This window comes from Opisthocomus hoazin, chromosome 2 (assembly GCF_030867145.1).
Source record: "Opisthocomus hoazin isolate bOpiHoa1 chromosome 2, bOpiHoa1.hap1, whole genome shotgun sequence".
Lineage (NCBI taxonomy): Eukaryota > Metazoa > Chordata > Aves > Opisthocomiformes > Opisthocomidae > Opisthocomus > Opisthocomus hoazin.
Window position 1 is genome coordinate 39,268,832 of NC_134415.1, and position 14,875 is coordinate 39,283,706.

At 37.9% G+C, this 14,875-nt stretch overlaps 1 protein-coding gene across 1 annotated transcript in view; it reads left to right on the plus strand.

Moving 5' to 3' along the window:
• PPP3R1 (protein phosphatase 3 regulatory subunit B, alpha) overlaps nucleotides 1–14,857 on the plus strand; it is a 40,719-nt gene extending 25,862 nt beyond the window's left edge. Inside the window, exons 3-6 of the mRNA XM_075413297.1 lie at nucleotides 6,868–7,044; nucleotides 9,297–9,356; nucleotides 10,225–10,409; nucleotides 12,702–14,857. Of these exons, the coding sequence (XP_075269412.1) occupies nucleotides 6,868–7,044; nucleotides 9,297–9,356; nucleotides 10,225–10,409; nucleotides 12,702–12,749 (470 nt within the window). The 3' untranslated portion in view covers nucleotides 12,750–14,857. The remainder of the gene's footprint in view (nucleotides 1–6,867; nucleotides 7,045–9,296; nucleotides 9,357–10,224; nucleotides 10,410–12,701) is intronic.
• The last annotated feature ends 18 nt before the right edge of the window (nucleotides 14,858–14,875 follow it).

A 14,875-nucleotide genomic window follows, 5' to 3' on the forward strand; every position in this document is an offset into this window, starting at 1 on the left:
TGCCTGGCATTGCAGTCGCTATTTCAGGGTCTCATTTTAAAAGAATAATTTCGTTTTAAAATTGGCAGTTACAGGAAGCAATTTCAGGGTACTATGCATAGGATGCATACCATTAAATAGTCAAGAATATTCTTTTTACCCTTCATTTTAGAACATTAGTTCTTTTCAGTGGATAAATTACTGTTGTTGGATTCTTTAAAACAGTATGGTTTTGTTTTTCAGCTGTGAAATTACTGAAAATCTAGTGCTGTTTTACATAGTGAAAATTTGATGTCAGCCAAACTATGTCAAATTCCTGTAAGAAAATTTTATCATACCAAAAAGCTGTGAAGAAAACTATTTTATAGTATAGCAAGCAACACTTTATAGTATAATATTTTGTAGTATAAACAATATTTTCTAGTATGTTTTGGTTTTAGGATAAGGAGACTAGTATCTCTTTTCTAACTTGGGAAATTGTAATTGACACATCTGAAGTCATGAAAAGGATTAGGCCAGCTGCGTGTAAGCATATACAAGACAAGTGGTTGAATGTGTTCTCAAGGGCGTCATCTTTTTGAAATCTGATCCCCAAGACTGAAATGGCTGTCTTGGTTGCTACTCTGAAACATTATATTCCTGAATCAGACAAGACTGTAGATAGAGGTGAGAGCTTTTGCTGAAAGGTCTGTTTTATTTTGAGATCTTGCAATCCATTCTAATGGAGAAAAATATTTTTTTTTTTTAACCTGGAAACATTTAAAGTAAATTTCAGAACATGTTTTATTTACAAAAGTCTTTTTTTTCCTGATACCTTAGCAATGTTCTCATTTATAATGATCTCATATTTGAAAAATGTGTGGAAACAAGGCTATCCATGACTGCGCTCTGGTCTGTTTTTTGGGTTTTTTTGTTAGTTATAACTTTGAGCCAGTATTTTAAGAGTTATTTGAAAAGCTAACCTTTTAAATAGAAATTTAAACACTCAGGTAAACACTTAAATTTCAGAAGTGCCCAGCACCTCTTTCCTGAGAGATGTACAGTTTTTCTGAGGTTTGTACACTTTGCAGATGCCGGTGTTGTGTGCTCTGCAGCAATGGATATACAGTGTTTCTGTATACATAAGCAATTATCATCTTAAAATATTGCTGAACATAGTGGATTTTAGAGATCTGTATTTTTAAGGCATTCTTTACTTTTAACTCTCATAATTAGCAAACTAGCCATACACCTCTACATTGACTATAGAAAAAAATCATTAAATTTTCTGAATTACGTTTTTCAGCATAGAACACATTGCACTCTTGAAATTTGCTTTTAATGAGAGTTTGAGTTGACACTTGAATGATTTTTACAGTCGTATCTGAGCATCAGTTATGTGAGTAACAGCTTGAAACCGGCAGTTGTTGTAAAACATCATGGAGCATCCTCTGCTATTCTGCGCCAGGGGAAAGGAGCGGGGTGTTCAGCAATATGCATCAACAGATCGGAGAGTGTCGAGGTGGAAGATAAAGCTGCTGTACTAAAGTGGGAGTTATGCGGAACATTTGCATGTGGCTTGTTGGACGCATGGAGTTCTTGTATTTTAACCTGATTCATCACATTTTTAGATGTATGCAAATGAATTGAAGATAGGAAGCAGGTATTGTTGGCTCTAGAATTTCAATACTTGGATGGAAGAGGAATCTTTTGAAAATGCTGATAGTTCTTCAACAAAAATCCTTAATGTTGGACCTGCTTAATAAAACCCACGTTCTTGTGAACAAAATTCAAAATGGCTTATGAAATAAACATAAATAATTCTGTGTGCTTTAAAACGGTGAATAATCTGATGTTCCTACTGGACTACCAGCAAAGCCTTTTAAAGAAAAACATTTAACAGATATTATTGCCAGCCAGTCCAGTTAGTGTGTTAGTGAGCTCAGTCATCAGTGGCAAGCTGGTGGGATACTTTCTGATTCTGCTGAAAAGCATAGGAAGCACAGAGCCTCATGTCAGCTGGTGAGCAAAGCACAAAAACAAAAAAAGGCTAAGTTGCATTTGAGGTTAGGGGAATGCTCACTGTAGCCAGAGCTCAAGGAAGCTCAGACCGCTGCGATGAGTCACAGGCAAACTCTGCCTCAAATGATGTAAACAAAGCTTGATCCTCCTTATTTTGCTCAGTGATGTTATCACCCTGTTTACACTATAGTGCACTTGGACCTCCTTGGATTTGCTAGTGTTTTCATCTCTGTCCTGGTCTCCTGAGCTTGTCTTGCAAAATTCTGCCTGCTACTGCCACCATCAGTCCTTCTGGCTCGGAAACCTTCACTGTATCTGAACTACGCTGTACCTCACGTTTCCAGTGTAGCTTCAGGATGCTTGTGTGGGTGCTAGGTTGCCTGTGAGGAGCCTTTAGAGAAGACAGAAAAGAAGTGTTTAGTTCAGGCTCGGAAAACACTGCTCTTCAGTGATGTGAAATTTTAAGGAAGTCAGGCTGTTGCTAAATACTGAGGAAAAAGCATTCTTGAAAAAGGGGCACATCCATCATAGATGAGAACTGTTGTATATGCGTATTCGCGGAGGGAATCTGAACAAAAAATGAACAGGATATTTTTTAAATTTGCTATTACATGTACATGTTCGCTGTTTTCCTTTAAAAATTCAGAATAAATCAGGCAACAAAAAACCACCCAAACCCAGAAAAGCTACATGTTTTTTAGGTATGCTCAGCCTAAGCAGAGAGTATCAGCAGAATTGATGACTGCGAATTAAAGGAAGACAGACAAAAACTATGCAAATTTAAAATGAGGCTTATACTGTAATGCATTCACCCCTTATTTGTATTTTTATTACTTTATTTTTCTAAAGCTATTTTATGAAGATAAAGATGTTACTGAAATAAGACTTTTTAAATAAGCTTTATGAATTTCAGCTAGTGGAAGGGACTTTAAAGGCGGGTGAGGTGGTTGCATACATTTAAGGAAAAAATAATGGGTCTGATACGAAGTTCTCATATAGTCAGTTATGAAACGCCAATCTGCAGATGATGTTTTTACCGTGTATGTTCATTATGAACAGAGGCTTTTATGCTCATGAACTGTTAAAGGAGATTTTCCTGTTCCTGTAATTACTTTGATTTTTCATTGTTTTCTCCTGTAAGTACTGTCATCCATGGTGTATCCATCGCCAGAAACAAATTTTTGGACGAGATTGAGACTTGGTCAGCTTCTGGCAGAGATACTGACTTCTTCAGTACTGTGCTTTGACTTGTTTTTCTCTCCCAAGAGTAGAACCTCTCTCAGCTCTCTAGTGCAGGCAGACCCTTTTCTCGAATGTTTCAGGGTTAGAAATGGGATTACAGATTTCTCATTTCTAGTAGAAACTGCTGCTAAACATCTGTACCTGGACTGTGTGTTGCAGTTGAACTGGAATTGACTGTATGAGCTATGAAATTGGATATGTGTATATGTGGAGAAAGAGTAATTATCATTTTCTAAGCATGAAGACTGTTCTTTAACTTCATAATTTAGGCAGTTGTTGCTTTGCTACAGTTCAGCAAAACACAAAAACCATTCCTGAGAAATATTCTTACATGCCTCTCCAGCTTCTTCCCTTCCCATCATCTGATTCTTGTCTGTATCATCTATAATCTTAACCTCTTTGACTACGACCTTAAAAAGAAAAAAAGAGGATTTGGTGCTTTATCTTCTCTTAATTTACAAGCCAGCAATGCTTGAAGTATCTGGCTATTTGCAGATATAGATACAAACTTTATAAGTCTGGATAACTGAACAGTGGTTCTGAGGCCCAACAGATGATGGCAGAGCATGTATTTTCAGTGTAGCATTGCTTGTTAACATTGTGTGTGGTGGATCAGTTTCTGAATGTCCCAATAAAATGTTCTTTTTAGATTCATATTGGTAGGTCCTGCCAGACACAGATTAGCTCAAGATAAAATCCCTTTCTGGCAAAAGTTTGTTTTCCTAGCACAGCTTGTGTGGAAGATCTTAGCTTTCTACTTCAGGCCAGTGTGATAGCAGAGTTAGTCTTGCCTGTCTTGCCAGCTGTAATAATTTAAAGCTGTGTAGTAGGGTTTGACTGGCCTGCATACGTAATGAGCTCTGCTTCATTGCAGAACATTGACAGAACTCTGGGTCTCACTTTCAGTGTTTCTTATATATTTGTGAGAAAAAATGTTGTGGATTTCAGCTCCTGAACCAGGAAGTGGACTGGAGTAGTGAAATAAGACTTTGCTTAGTGCTGCTTTGGGGTTCTGAGGAATGGTGCCATCTAATGACTGCTGGTCCTCAGTCCCGGCTCAGGGATCTGTTTGTTTACATTCTGATCTGTAAAAATGGCATTGCTGTGTTCTGATACTTGGGGTTTCCTTAAGTGTAAGTTAGAAGTGTTTCAAAACTTGCGATTCGTGAACTCATCAGTTTGTGTGGTAGGGGAGATAAGATCCAGCAATGTTAATTTCATTTTTCTCCATTGTGATTTTCTGATATTGCAGAATTATGAAGTATTTTGGGTTGCTTAGGAGGCTTTAATCTTTCATTTTTTGTCACTCCTAGTCTTTCTATTAATATTGAAAGTGAGATTTCACTGATTCGGTAACAGGATGACGGTGCATTATATACATTATAGTGAATACATCCAATTTGCTGCTTAGTTGTTTTAAAGTGAAGTTAACGCATGTACCTTTTATTGTTTTTTTCCAGTAGGAAATAGTTCTAATAGTAACAGAACATATTTCAAGGTTTCCCAGCATGAGTTCTAGATGCAATTGCAAACTTCTGATTTGAAAAACAGATCATCTGTGAGGGATTTGTCTTAACAAAATAATGAATTGATACAACGACAAAATAATTGAAAGATGTTGCGATTTCTGAGTGGAGGTAAGGAAGCAGGAGAGTTGTGGTTAGACTAGTACAGCATTTTAAACATGACTAATACAATTAGAGAGACTGATGTCATGGCTGTACAAGACAAGGTATAAATTGTTCATGCATTCATTTTACGTATGTAGTGTGACAAGCCATGCTTAATGTTTTTGTGCCTTTTCAGATGCTAATGCTGTGAGGATTTTTTTTTTTTAGGATATTAACTCTTTCTATGCGAGTTGCAAGTCTGGAGTAGAGCTTGAGGTAGAAATGAGATTCCCATGTTAATAGCTTGCCAAGGTGCTGGCTTTGCATTAAACTGGAGTGCATCTGGTAACCTCAGGGCGGCAGGGCAGGGAGTGAGGGTAGGTAGTGCCTACCATTTCAAAGGCTGACTGACTCCATTTACAGTTTTAAGATTTTGAGGAAAATGGAAACCAAGGAGTTTCTGTGGACAGAAGCAAGAGTTGGCACATACCTTCCGTGTATTGGTGAGAAGAAACATTTTGTGCTGGCAGAACTCATAAGCAACTATTGAGGCTAATTGCCAGTGGAGCTCTGCTTTGCCATTCTCTTTTAACACTGTCTTCTTTTAGAATCATGATTATGTTCTACATATAGCTTACCATATGGTGATGCGGCTCCTTCCGCGTGACGCGGAGGGGTTTCTGTGTAGCTCTGCTGACGGTAATGTGCTCTTGACACTGCACCGCAGCATGGTGCTGTTGAGGGCACACCTTCAACCATATTCTAGGTTTGTGCTTAAACTGGTGGCAAAAGGAATGTGGTGTCATTGCAGTCGAGAGCCTAATTAGCTGAAATACCAAACTGCGTACTGGAAACTGAGGAAACTACTGTAAGTATGTGCCTCGTAGAAGTTAGCAGACAATTTCTTTCACTGCTGCAGCAAACGCGCTAAATGGAGCTAAGAAATGTTGAGGAGACCCTTCATGTTAGGGAAGAAGTGGGTACAGGGAGTTTGAAAGGTTCTGTAAGATGTGTTTGCTGTGGTTTGCTGTGTGCTGGCCACTTTCTAGGACTGCCCAAGAACCTCAGTTCCTCCTTCGTAGCCAAACATGGTGAGCAATTTGTGAACTACTTTGGTCTCATAAATCAAGCTGCTGACAAGGAGTTTTCAGGTTGTTACAGGGAAAAAAATTTAAACCTTTTCAGTGGTAATAGGGCACAGAATTTTTTAGTGGTGTTTATGGATTCACAGACTTAGTCTGTTCCTGGCAAAATCAGAGCGGCAAAGCAGGGACTGAGATTTTCTTTAAATGCTAAGAGGATAGATGAAGTGGTACTGCTGCCAAACCTGAATCTGCTTTTGATTGCTGGGACAAAAAAAAAAAAAAAGTACGCAGTCATGGTTACAGGTATGTCTTATTTTTGGTTTGTGGAGGAGAAAAATTGCCTTAGGTTTGTCTGGGTGATGTTTTGAGTGGGTGAGCAATAATTGGTCAACAGTGGGACTGTGTTAACCTGCTTAACTTGGCCTGTGTCCTAGGAGATCTCACATGTTTGGTGTGCTGAAGAAACACTAGTTTTGCTAATATGTTTACTAATGTAATTGTCTTGCTAACTTGCTGTGTTAGTCTAGTGTGAATGTAATGCTAGCTCCTTCAAAAAAAACCTCGGTCTCTTACAAAAACTCAGTCTCTTATTTAATTTCTTCATACCTGGTATTTGTAAGAGCTGTCTGACTAAGAACTAGTTAAGCACCCTCAATCCTTAAAAATGTTGTGTCAGCATGTGGTATTCAGTGAGTCAGAAAGCTAACTGTATTATGGCTGGTGCAGGGAGGAAAAAAGGTAAGGTTTATTTCTTTTTTTTTTTTAAAAAAAAAAGGCTAGTTTGTCTTCAGAATCTGATGTTATCTTTATAATGTTCTGTAAGTGTTTAATAGTTGTAATAAAGTAGGAGAAATTCAGGTAGGAAAGCAATGAAGTGTGCATTGTATTTAACTGGCAAAGGGTTTACTGAAACATTTCTGAGAACAGATGTGTTTTTTTCTTCCTTTCAGTTGATGCTGATGAGATAAAACGACTAGGAAAGAGATTTAAGAAGCTCGATTTGGACAACTCTGGTTCTTTGAGTGTGGAAGAGTTCATGTCTTTACCTGAATTGCAACAGAACCCGTTAGTACAGCGAGTAATAGATATATTTGACACAGACGGAAATGGAGAAGTGGACTTCAAAGGTAAGCCACGGTGCTTTGTGACAGGTGGTGGTATTTAATCGGGATTCCTGGAGCCTTGGAGTGCAAATTTTGCTTCATCTGAGAAAGGAGAGGTGAAGAAAACTTGTTAATCAAAATAAGCTGCTAATTCCTAGTGAAACTGAATACCAGTAAAACTAGTTTCTCTGGTGCATTAGGGCAAAGCACTCCTGGATGAAATGCTTGAGAGCAGATTGTTTAGTAGTAGCTTTCCAGACTATCTATTAAAGTACACTAATTTGGACTCTTAATTGTGGTGCTACCTGAAGTATATTCTTAGGCTGAAGAGACTGAAAAAGTGGGGTAGATTGTGCAAGTGGTGTGTCTGTGCATAAGTTGTATTTACCTAAATGTTACGAGAGCCGTCTTTTGAAATATTTTGAAAATGGTTTTCTAAGTTGTGAAAGTGGTCCAAATTTCTCTGCTGATGCTTCCTTTACGGTTTTCGCTTTATGGTCGTGAGTAGACACTTCAAGCGAAAAACAAAAGTTTTGAGTTAGTACATTCCTCAAAAAATTAGAATTATTTAAAATATTCATGATTAAAAGGGCCAGCAGGTTAAAAGTCTTTGTTACTAGTTGATGTTAAAACAGTCTCTGATCCTTAGGAGCGATAATATCTGGAACTTCCGTTCAAGGTAATACTTACTATCTCTTGTTGCTTATGACTAGAAAAAGTTAATCAGTTTGTCTTGAGGTTTTTTTAATTGGGTAAAGTTATTAAATACTTTTTATATTGACATGCTAACGTTTTAAATAAGATGTTAACATGCAAAAGCTGCTAACCTTTACAAAATCCCATAAATTTCTATAGGAAGAACAACAGTGTTACTGGAATGTTGAGTTTTTGTGACTTCTTGGCATTAGTTTCGAAAGCAGTAATTGTTATATGCAATTGTTCAAAATCCCCTTGTGAGAAATAAGCAGTGATGAAAGATGATGCTATATATTGCATGTGACATTGAGCTGTGATTAGTACAATTATCAGGAGCCGTTCCTCTTGGGTGGGAACAGGAAGTTGTGAAAATCAGTCTTCCATAGTAAAGTGATGCTGTTGCAAGAAGTGGCAATGAATTCTACTGTTGTCATCTGGCCAAGATGGATTCATTTAACTTATTTATTTCTGTCTCAGAGGGAGGTTCAAAGGAAAGATTTTAAACTGAAAGAGGGTGGATTTAGATGGGATATAAGAAATTTTTTACAGTGAGGGCGGTGAGGCACTGGAGCATGTTGCCCAGAGGAGTTGTGGGTGCTTCATCATTGGGTGTGTTCAAGGTCAGGTTGGACAGGACTTTGAGCAACCTGGTCTAGTGGAAGGTGTCCCTGCCCACGGCAGGGGGGCAGGAACTAGGTGATCTTTAAGGTCGCTTCCAACCCAAACCATTCTATAAAGAGGAAAATTTACTAGTGTGAGGAAACTTGCACTCTTTTGTTGAAAGACCCCAAATTTAGATTAATATTTCATTAACAGAATAGTAGAACTCAGGTTACCGGTCAAGCATTTTGTTGATAAGTAGTGTAGGAATTGGTGACTTAGTTTCAGAAAGCTTTTTGAAACTGTAGTAGGCCTTTCAATCTAACGATACATTGCTGTATCTCTCTCTTCTTCCTATACAGTGTTTTGCTTGCAGTTTTGTACTGTTGTCATTTTTACTACCCACAGTTCTAGGAAGTTGAGTTACGGGATCTCATCCAGACACATCACATCCCAGGGTTTTTTAGGATTTTTTTGGCAACTCGAGAGTTTGTTCCTGGGATAAGAACTTCATTGTTAAACAGGGTAGATTTTCTCTTTACCCTGTTACATAAATTTTTAAGTTGGTTTTTTTTCTAGAGCATTTTTCAATTTCATGTAATTCTTGCGTTGAGAAACAAATCTTGGGAGGAGCTTCACAATGAGAATCCCCACTAGATTTAGAGTAGATCTAGTAGAAATCTCAGTAGAATTTTGTATCAGATTCTGGGGAAAGTCTTGTTCAGAATTACTTAAATACAGATGTGAAGGAGTCTGCTCAGTGAGCGTGGTATTGGGTTTGAAGTACTTCTCACTAAAGAATATTAAAGCGTCAAGGTATGTGGACACTTTGGTGTCATGGGGTAAGCAATATTTTAAAGATTTTAGGATAATTTAGATTCTCTTTCTAATTTCTAAAAGCTTCTAAATGTTGATTTTTTTTCTTAGCTTATTAAAAAATGCACCTTTCTTTAAATGTTTTTCTTTATTGTATTCTTTAGAATTTATAGAAGGAGTCTCCCAGTTCAGTGTCAAAGGAGATAAGGAACAGAAGTTGAGGTGTAAGTATTCTGATTTTCCTTAACAAAAATTTTTTGACCCTCAAAAAATATACTTTTGTTAGTTAACATTGAGAAATCAGCAAATCCAGATTCTTTTTAAAAGTGGGAAATCACGAAGGTAGATTGTAAGCCTTCACACATTGTCATTTGTGTGAAGAACTTGCCAGCGCTCTTTTCTGCAGGGAGGTTGCTTCTGATTATCTGCAGTTGCCTCCCACTTTAAAAAAAAAAAAAAAAAGGAAGTAGAGATACTTAGTTCACAAAACTGTGTAGCAATGTGCTTTGCTTTAAAGGGAGCCTAAGAATACTATTAAATTTTTTGCTACCACAGTAGAACAGCACTAAATTCTTGTTTGAGAACTCCATCTCGGGAACACAATGTGACCCAGGGGGGAAGGGATAGGCTCAGTCATTGGTGCATCTTTCGTTAACTGAAGACATAATACAGGTTTAGGAAAGAAATTTGCCTGACTGGAATGTTTAAAAAGAAATACAGTCTTAATGCCAAATGGTTTGCAGCAAAGTAACTAGGTGGGATTTTGATCAATGTGTTCTCTGGAAGGTTGTAATTTTTTCTGCTTGCAAATGAACTGCTACCTGGGTGCTTTCTGAAGTGAGTTTTTTCTTTCAAATTCGATAGTAGCACCATTCATTGTATTTTTTCTGATGTTTCATTTTTTTCAGAATGAAACTGAAAGCCTGTTCAAAATCTCACTTAAAATGCAGTATTTTTCTCAGTTTGTGCAGGATTGTGTCAGCGCTTATTGCTCATGCAAAGAACATGAATATATATAGCTCTTTTCTGACCACATTTGTTACTGGAAGTTTTACATATATGTGTGTGTATATATATATTTTACTTCTGCAGTTGCTTTTCGCATTTACGATATGGACAAAGACGGTTATATCTCAAATGGAGAGCTCTTCCAGGTGCTGAAGATGATGGTTGGGAACAATCTCAAAGACACTCAGTTACAGCAAATTGTAGATAAAACCATAATTAATGCAGATAAGGATGGTGATGGAAGAATATCCTTTGAAGAATTCTGTGCTGTAAGTAACCTCTAAAGAAAACTTTGATAATTTGGAATTAAAAAAAGGAGGAAACAGTGTAAAGGGTAAGATTATAAAAGCAGAGTGTTTCTTCTGGTCTGGCAACAGTCACCCCCTTTGACACACAGCTTTATTATAGGTGGCATTTTGGTCTTAATGGCTTCCAGTAGAGCAACATGTTTTACGGCCTATGAGCAAGGTGGGAATGGTTCCTTCAGGACGCAGACTTTCCCATTGGATCTAGTGTGCTTGAAGAAGATAGCTTTGTTTGGAGCACAGCAACTTCTACAAATCCGTCTCTGTGTCATTTTATGACATACTAAACAGAAGATCAGTCCTAATTATTTTTGTATATAAAGAAAAATGCTAGCTTGACATGAAGGCATATATTGGATTCCAGTCTCTATGTGGGTAGGAATCAGCGGCTTTAAAGATGAGGTGTGACCACATTGTCACAGGAGGCTGTGTCAACAGTTATGTTTGATTAAAAAAGAAACAGCACTTTCAGTTATTTTAAAAGTCTCTCTAGCTGCTTAATAGATTACACTGAGTGGAAAAAAAAAAACCAAACTCAAAGCGTGGTGGGCAGGCATGTACAGTCTGCCGAGGGGGGAACAAAAATGCGTCAAGACAGCTGAAAGCTGTAAAACCAGAGTAGGTCAGAGCAGATCTCGCTTTCAGAAAGTGTCACTATCCGCCATGGTGTGTGGCGGGGAGAGGTGTGTTCCACAGAGGTGAACTTTAGGTTAATCTCCCAATCTCTAAACTAGGTGTGGGCTCCAAATCGCCCTGTAGAAAGGTTTATCCTCACAGGGTGTGGAGAGATCCCGGGGAGATTATCACTATCTGCAGAACAGAGGGATTTTACAAAGGCCAGGGTGGCTGGATTTGTGTCCCTTACAGGAAGAGTAACCCCTCAAGGGCTGCTCTTGAAAAAGCCCAGTTGAAAGGTGCATTTTAAAAACTCTTTGGGTATTACTGAGCAGAATGCTTGAATGTAGCGCTTGAGGCTTGAAATTGTGGGTTTTCACCCACGTTGTGTACTTGTTTAATTAGTTGACAGCAAGTTTTAAATTCCTTCTTGCTTTAAAAAAAGTGACACACTGAAACTTGAGCATTTGAAAATTGCAATAATGAATGTTTACACATTTATTTCAAATGGGGTATTAATGAACATACACCTGGGTAGCACAGTTTGAGTTGATAGGCATTTGAGCATTGCTTTTGTTTCCTACTCCTTGAATTTACAACTTCAGTTCAGACATAACCTGTTCATACACATGATGAATGCAAGTTCTAAGAAAATTAAAAAAATCTGTCCTCCCCCAAACTAGTAAAGCAAAAAGGTTCTATTGTCTGCATTTTTGTTTCTGTTTAGTAGATTTTCATGGCATCATGTGAAAATGTGTGGCCATCTGTAAAGAACTGAGAATGAGTTGCAGCCTGCAAACACCTAGATTAGTGAAATACCTGTTCATTTCTTGCACTGGGCTGTTGTCTTGCAGCCTTCCATCGAGTACGGTGTTACCCTTTCTTTTCTTTTTTTCCTTGGGCTGCTGCCCAGACTTCCTGTCTTGTATTACTGGTTTATTCCCCCCCCCCGCCCCCCTCCTTCCTTCAGTTTTAGTTGACCTCCTGGCAAGACACCTTTCATCCTTGTGATCTCTTACCCTCTTGTTCTTGCATGGCACCTGCTTTGTGCCTGCATTGTGAATTTTGTGCCATCTATCTACAGAAAATACTTTTTTGTTCGTGGCATTTGGCGATAGCACTTGGCCTTTGAAGTTTGTTTTCACCTTATAAGAAGTTCCTCTGGCATCGCACCTTTGTTTTCTTTCTGTGTGCATGAATCGTACACCTTTGAACTCTGGGAATTCTTTTTTGGGTGCATGCAGTTTTGTCAGAAATCCTGCTGCCTTTCCTAAGGCCCGTTGCCTCTCAGGTCGAGGTGCACAACTTTACAGGGTGTTTTAGAAGTAAAGTTAGTGTTTCCTTTAACATGCCGAAACATGACAGAAAGTCAGAGATGGGAGAGGAGAACAAAATGGTGTAGCTTATGCTGTCTTTCAGGCCTTTCAGTGTGTAAATTGTACAAATATAATTGCCTTGGTTCATATGTAATTCACTCGCACATCACACAGTACTTGTGAAATGTGCATTAGTTTGGAGAGGCTGGGGAAGTACTGGAATTACGATTGACCTGAGTGAGTGCATCTTCTGAACGAAGTGTGTTCTTTATATCCTGCTGACTTTGAATTCTCATCCATTTCTGACCACTTATTTTTCTCCCAGGTTGTAGGAGGCCTAGATATCCACAAAAAGATGGTCGTAGACGTGTGACTCAGTAGGGCACCACCCAACACTTTTGCTTTCTTCTCCATCTCTGAAGATCTGCTCAAGACGTCCAGCAATGCTCTCTGTGTATTTAAATGGAAGTATTTTTCTCTGTGAAGCCACATTTTCCAACACGAGCCTCATGAAGCCAACTAAGTGTTATTGAACTTTTATTCTCTCAATAACTCGGTGTAGCACTTTAAAGTCTGAAGGACAGCAAAGATGGAAAGAGCATATCAGTGTGGTGGAGAAAGGGAAGGGGTTGGCTTTTTAATTTATTTTTCTTCATCTTTTATAACAAGGAAATATCTATCTATATATATGTGTGTGTATTTATATATAGATATATATGTAGCTTTCTATATGTAGTAGTTAGGTGGGCTTTAATTTAATATACTTTGATTCAGAAACAAAACTAGAGTACAAAGTGCCAAGCAGAATATTAACAGTTCAATATATGGATATACATCCTTACTTTTATTTCACACAGTTTTATATATATAGTAGAAGAATGTAAAATTTTAACTGGGTGTTAGGTCAGCTCTTTTCCTTTCCTGTGACTGTTCAGATGTTTCTATATATTGACTGGCTGACAAAGCATTGCTTCTTATTAATTCACCTTAATTACGTTTTTTTGTAACACAGGAGACTAAGTTTATTTATACCTGTTAATATATTACCAGGGACTGTGTCTCTTTGCTAAATAACTTAGTACAGTTCTACTTAATGAGAATATAGTTTAACGCTACTGCCAAGAACTAGCCCTCGTGTGCATGTAGTAACTGTAGAATGCTTCGATGGCTGCTAGATCTCGTCACCTAGGAGCTGGGAGCAGTTACAGCTGTCCTGAAGTTAAGGCAAATCTGCTGTTCTGGATTCATTTTAGATAGAGCTGCTCAAGGTGTTAGATGCATTCATGATTTTCTGTTGTGCTTAGCTTAATGAAATCAGGATCAACGTAACTGTGCAGGATTCCCATCTACTTATTTTATACAGTACTTAGATTATAAAATGTTCTTGCCATTCAAATTCTGTTGTTTGAACCATGATAGTTTCCCCTCTACATTTAAAGAATACTACAGGTAGCATAAATAACTGGTAATATTTTATATATATATGTATATAGGATTCATACAGGGGGAAAATCTTGTTAACCAATGCCATAGAGGAGGAAAACTTCACACTATCTAAATTTATACCTCTTGCGGTTCTCCAGTCCTTTGCCTGGAGATATTTTTTCTTTTCTAGATTTGTCCATATCATAATTTGTAACAGATGGTAACTTGATACATTTGTGTGATATAAAAGTAGTGAGCCATGTTTTACAACTTTATATCATCCCTTCCCTTTTCTGCAATGGTACTATTGGCTGGAAGAAAAACACTCGCTAGATATTTTTAGGACAGTACATCTTTCCTGTATAGTAGTTTTTCTATTAAAAGCATTGTTTTATAATCAGCAGTGGGAAGTGCAGGTTGTCTGAACCTACTTCAGTGGAGCACCTGTCTGCCATAGCTGTTCCTTCAACTGAGTGCTGCACATCATGGGCTCTGTCTGTGAGAGAGAAATCCAGGTGCTTGGTGTCCTTGCATGACATGAAGTTTTGCATGTAGATCAATTTGAAATGTTCCTCTTGTTTACATAATTTGCATAATTTAAAAGATAATGTTGCCAAACTTTGGTAAATGTTAATGTTCAAAACAAAAATCTCCACTACATGTTAACTTTTCTTCCTCTGGATCAGTACGTGGCTTATAATCCCAGCCAGTGGTTGTATCTGTTCCAGTGTCAACTGCCATGTGCTCTGCTTCAAGGGGGAACTAGTCTTTTGTGAATTTTTTGTACATAAGTATTTGTTACAGACATTTTAGCAAATGCTTTCGATTTCTCTTATTTGCTTGTGCATATCTTGGCTGGCATTATAGAAATTAGTGCTAATGTTATTTCCTTAGGGGGAATGGAAGGGGAGGGATGAGGTGGTTTTTTTTAGTTTGTGTGGGGAAAAATGATTTATGTTGAATGTTTAGTTTTTCCTCTGCATGCTACATCATATGTTGTGGGAACTATAAGAACCTTCATACTATATGAATACAAAATAAAATATTTGAACCTTGGCTGGGGTGCTTCAGTAC